The sequence below is a fragment of the Octodon degus genome, unplaced genomic scaffold (genome assembly GCF_000260255.1).
Source record: "Octodon degus isolate 3935 unplaced genomic scaffold, OctDeg1.0 scaffold00339, whole genome shotgun sequence".
NCBI classification, from domain to species: Eukaryota; Metazoa; Chordata; class Mammalia; order Rodentia; family Octodontidae; genus Octodon; species Octodon degus.
Window position 1 is genome coordinate 20,764 of NW_004524915.1, and position 5,400 is coordinate 26,163.

The 5,400-nt window shown below is 36.7% G+C and overlaps 1 protein-coding gene across 1 annotated transcript in view; it reads left to right on the forward strand.

Annotated features, from left to right (window-relative positions):
• LOC101563921 (mucosa-associated lymphoid tissue lymphoma translocation protein 1 homolog) overlaps nucleotides 1-5,400 on the forward strand; it is a gene marked incomplete at its 5' end in the record, with an annotated part of 14,972 nt that overhangs the window by 2,599 nt on the left and 6,973 nt on the right. Inside the window, 2 exons of the mRNA XM_012513142.2 lie at nucleotides 82-137; nucleotides 4,240-4,389. Of these exons, the coding sequence (XP_012368596.1) occupies nucleotides 82-137; nucleotides 4,240-4,389 (206 nt within the window). The remainder of the gene's footprint in view (nucleotides 1-81; nucleotides 138-4,239; nucleotides 4,390-5,400) is intronic.

Sequence of the window (5,400 nt, forward strand, 5' to 3'; positions counted from 1 at the left end):
GGTGTTTATTTTATAAAACAATTTGTAACATATTTAACAACACTTCTGCTGTTTAATTCCTCCATTTCCTCATTGATTTAGCTGCATGTTGTATGTGCAGCATCACTTGGATGACCCGGATGACCCCAGTCCACCTAGTGCAGTAAAGTTTGATCCTCAGAGCCTTACCTTGTTTCTATGCCAAGGGCTTTGGTGCTGCTCAATCTGCTTGTTTGCAAAAGAAAACAGTTTGTCCAAAGAGCTGTCTTTCCCACCTTTAGAGAGAAAAAACTTTGCAGAAATACCACCAAATGGATGTAACCTAGTTTTTTCTTAATGAACTTAGTAGTTTGTAAAAATCATTCTATAAGGATGAGCTCTAGAGTACTAATGCTATCTTTTTTATGTCCTCTGTCCCTTTCTCATCTTGCTGATTCAATACTAATGCTCACGTCAGGTGCTGAATATATGCCTGTTAACGTCAGTGGATTGTGGTGTAGTTTTGAAACAACCTTGTATAAGCCATGCAAAAAAGAGCATAAACACTTTTTCAAAGTAACACCACTAAAAAATAGTTTCATGACTGTTCCAGAGATGACAGTTTGAAAATAGTAAATGGCTAAACAGCTGTCACTTTTTTTCATGTTTTTATCAATGCAGATATTTACCAAGACCACATGACTCTGCTTCTTAACATAGCCTGCTAGGGCTTTGGACTTCCTCCTACCTTCCAGTTTCAGCCAGAAAAGTTGTGCTTTTATTTATCTGTCTTACATACTGAGCTTCGCTGTAAGCTTTTACTTAATAGGTCAGCCTTTATCATTTTTGCCAAATAATTGTACATGGTATCTCATGTGGCCTTGGTTTGATTTTTCCTAAACATTGGTGGGAGGGAGGAATGGATGGATGGATCTCTTAGGAAAAAAATGTATCTACGTGTTTTATCCATATTTCTATCGTGTTATTTTTGCTTTTCTTATTGGTTAAAGAAATGTTGCATATGTTCTTTATACAGCAAAGGCAGGACCTCTAAGAGTATTGAGTACAAATGGTATGCGTGGGTGTCCTTGTCTCATTTCAGATTTTGAAGGGAATACTGCTGGTGTTTGTACATTTAGTATAATGGACATTTTTAATAGATACTTTTTGTCAGGTTGAAGAGGTTTTTTCCTATTCCTGATTTTCTGAAAATTTTTATTAAAAATGAATGTTAAACATAATTAAATGGTTTTTGTACCACTATAAAGAAGATAATATGCTTCTTTTCTTTTCGTATCTTTTTTTTTTAAATGTATTTGGTACAGGGTCTACAGGGTCTTAGAACACAGATCGGACTCATAGTGATCCTCCTATTTTCACCCTCCCAAGCACTGGGATTACAGGCATGTGCCACCACGCCCAGTCTCAGTCGCCCTCTTTTCATCTCTTAATATTAAATTTATAGAAATTCTAATACTATTCCAGCTTGAGATAATTTCATTGGGTTATATTTTTTAATGGTACTAAATTTTGCTAACATTTTGTTAAGAATTTTCACACCTATGTTAATATGAGAAATGGACCTATAATTTTACTTTCTCGAACTTTTGGTTTGATTTTTTTTTTGTTTGATTTTTATATCAACCTTATATTGGCTTTGTAGATTAAGCTGGCTATTATGGTTAATTTTGTTGATTTTAAGCTGACACTATGTATCAACCACTACATTGTTGTCAGGAATCAAACTTGGAACCTTGCACTTGCTAGGCAGGCACTGTGCCACTGAGCTATCTCCCAGCCCTCACCACAGATTTTTTTTTTTATAATCTCTCTAAACTAGAAAATTTAATTAATTTACATTCATTACTTTGTGTATGTGTTTTAATCATCTAATTTTTTTTTTTTTTTTGCTCATCTTTTTTCTTTTTTAGCTTTTTAAATTATTTTTAGGGGTTGGCAAGATAGGTCAGAGAACTAAAGTGCCTGCTTAGACAACTTAGGCAAGTGTAGAGACACAGTTGGATCCCCAGTACCACATACCACACCAGCCCAGCCCCAGGGCAGGCTGAGCCGGCCAGAGTCCGGATGGCTGTGGTGGTGCAGGCCTGTAATCCCAGCCATGCTGGGAAAGCTGAAAACAGGAGGATCACAGTCCAAGCTTCATAGTAAGACCCTGTACCAACCAAATACATTTATTTATTTTTTTTTTTGAACTCCAGCAACCCGAGGCTGACAGCTTTGTGGAAGCAGCCACTTAAAGGCCTGAGCTAGGGCCAGGCCCCCCAACCAAATACATTTTAAAAAAAATTTTTTTTAATCATTTTCTGTTTGTTTGTTTGTATTTAGTACAGGGTCTCACTACACATATCCAACTCATAGTGATCCTCCTGTTTTCAGCCTCCCAAGAGTTGGGATTACAGGCACCACCACACCCAGTCTCAATCACGCATGCCTGTAATCCCAGCTCTTAGGAGGCTGGGAAGATAGCTCAGTGGCATAAGCACCTGCCTGGCAGCAGCAAGGTCCCAAGTTCCATCCCCAGTACAGGAAAAAAAAAAATTATTCTATCCTCTAACAACTAATAATAATTTCTGCAAGTACTTGGAATCTGATTTCCCTACCTTATCCCTAACAAGCTGATATAACTTAGACTTAGTTCTGGATTGGTTTTTTGGTTGGAGTGTATATTTGTACACATGTCTGTTCATATGTATGTGTATACATGCTTGTGTGTATTTAAAGAAAAACTTTTAAAATGTTAGCATAGACTTCATGTGTGTATATAAAAGGGACAAGATTTTAGTTTTATACATTTTCCCCCAATGGGTGACCTCCTCTCAAAACTAGCTGCTATTAACTTCATCTGTCTGTCTGATGTGTTGTTCTGGCTACCTTCTAATTCATGGGCTCAAGAGACCCTCATGCCTCATGCTCCCAAGTAGCTGGGATTACAGGCACTTACCACTTCTTGGAACTTAACTTGGTTATTAATAATTAGTAGTGCGGTGTACAGAACTAAAGTAAACTGTAACTTATTCATGCAAATATCTGATGGCTTTAAATCTAAATTGATGTTTATCAATATATGAAAATCTATATCTAAAACATTTTAGAGGAAAATAGCACTTTACAAAACATGTTTATGATATAACATTTCTGTTAAATTCAAAACCTAAAATGGCATATATTACAAATATGTATGTATGGGTAAAAATTAAAATATACATTGAGTAGGCACACCACATTGGGTAATGATTACTTCAAGTAGGTGGAAGGGAATTACAATAATTAGGCCAGCACCGGGGAGATGGCTCAGTGGAATAAGTGCTTCCCTGGCAAGCTCAAGGGCCTGAGTTCAATCCCCGGTTTCGCAAAAAAAATAAAATACAATAATTAGGCCAGATAGGTAGCTTTGACACATTAGTTCCTATTCAAACAGTAAAGATATTTTAGATAAGCTGGGGCACAGTGCTGTACACCTGTAATCTGAGAGGCTCAGGAGACTGAGCCAGGAGGATCATAAGTTCAAAGCCAGCCTGGGCAATTTAGCAAGGTCTTTCTCCAAAACAAAACAAAACAAATTTTTTTTTTTTTTTTTTTGGTGGTACCAGGGATTGAACTGAGGACCTTGAGCTTGCCAGGCAAGTACTTATTTCACTGAGCTATCTCCCCAGCTCCCCCCCCAAAAAAAAAATTTTAATGCTGATAAAATATCTCAGTGCTAGAATGCTTGCCTACTATGTAGCAGGCCCCACTATCAGCATACCAAAAGAGAGTATCAAATAAATCTGGTGGTGGCTATTATTTTAACTTTTCTCATACATATGTATTCATTTGATTTCTGGTTTTTGGGGGTTTTTTGGCTGGCTCAGGATGCCTTCAGGGCAGGTCTGGTAAGGCTTGAGGATCTAAGGATCAAACCACAGCATCCTGATTGCTTTGTTTTAAGCAGTCACTTAAACAACTGAGCTAATGGGCAGGCCCCCTCATTTGCTTTTTAACAGAATGTACTCCTCAACAGAGTAGAGACATAGAAGGATCATGGCTGCTCTTTTAGAAAAGAAATGTACTTTCAGCTCTTTTAAACTAGTCTAGTATTTTATGTTTGCTTAATGCTGTAGCCTCAGTGTCTTAACTGTGCCTCGCTTGTGTAACTGCTCAGTAAATATTTTTTGAGTGACTGGGTGACTTTAAAACCTGATTTCTAAGAAAATATTTTACCTGGATATTTAAAGTATAACAAAAGGTTTGGTGGTCTTAAACATAATATTTATTTTTTAGACATGGGCAAATGTCACCTTACCAAAGGTAAACAGGCTCTGGAGATTCGAAGCAGTTTGTCGGAAAAGCGAGCCCTTACTGATCCAATTCAAGGGACAGCATCTTCCGCAGAGTCTCTGGTGCGCAATCTGCAGTGGGCCAAGGCTCACGGTATGGGGACCTCTCTCTTGTGAGATCTTTCTATCATACTATATTTGAAATCATAAAGTTTTTCTTCTGACTACTTTCTCCCAAATGTTTTACTGAACAATTTTGGTCCCAGCAGGCAAATGTAAAACTAAACAAATGTTTTAATTATAGACATTGTACACTGACTTGTGGACATTGTACTGACTTATTTGATGTGAAGGATACCAAATTATTTAGCCCATTGTTTTTATCATTGATAAAATTTAAATGATACTTAGTTCCTTGGTCTTTAAAATGAGTTAATTTTTTATTTGCCTAATACTCATCCTTTAACTTCTATGTTCTGATTGTTAAAGTGTGTATCTGTCCAGAATCAAACAAGCCTAGATTTGCACCCCAGGTCTACAGCTGAGAAATATGTTGTCTGTCAGTTCTAGATGAGCCATAGTCTTCACTGCATACAGTTGGCAAGACTGCATGGAGTCACCTGAAAGCATGGCTCCTGAATAGCAGCTGCACCCTTCTGTGACACTAGGTCAGGGGATGCGGTGAGGGCGAAAGATAAAGAGAAAATCAGATCTGTGAAGCTTAGTTACTTTTTGGTAATTCTGTGTGATGTGGTGAAAAATAAGTTTATTGACTGAAACATTTAGGATTTTCTTTGAGTCTTAAGTATTCTATTACTCTCTTACCTAGAGATTATTAAAAAATAATTGTATTTATTGAACCATTAGAAAATACTTCTTTTCGTAAGTTTTTATTATCCAAGATAAATTTTTATTAAATTAACAAGAACACTTTGAAACATAAAGTGCTATAAGTATATTATCTTGACATTCCAGATAATTGCATAAGTAAGTGAAATGGAATTTCTTATCCACACACAGAAAAAATGACAACAAAATTACAATGGTAAAAATTAACAGTAAGGAAAACCTTTTATAAAATGAAAATAAACATTGATGTCCAAAGTATGTATAACTGAGCCAGTGAGATAGCTCAGCAGCCTAAAGCGCCTGCCAGGGGACATTG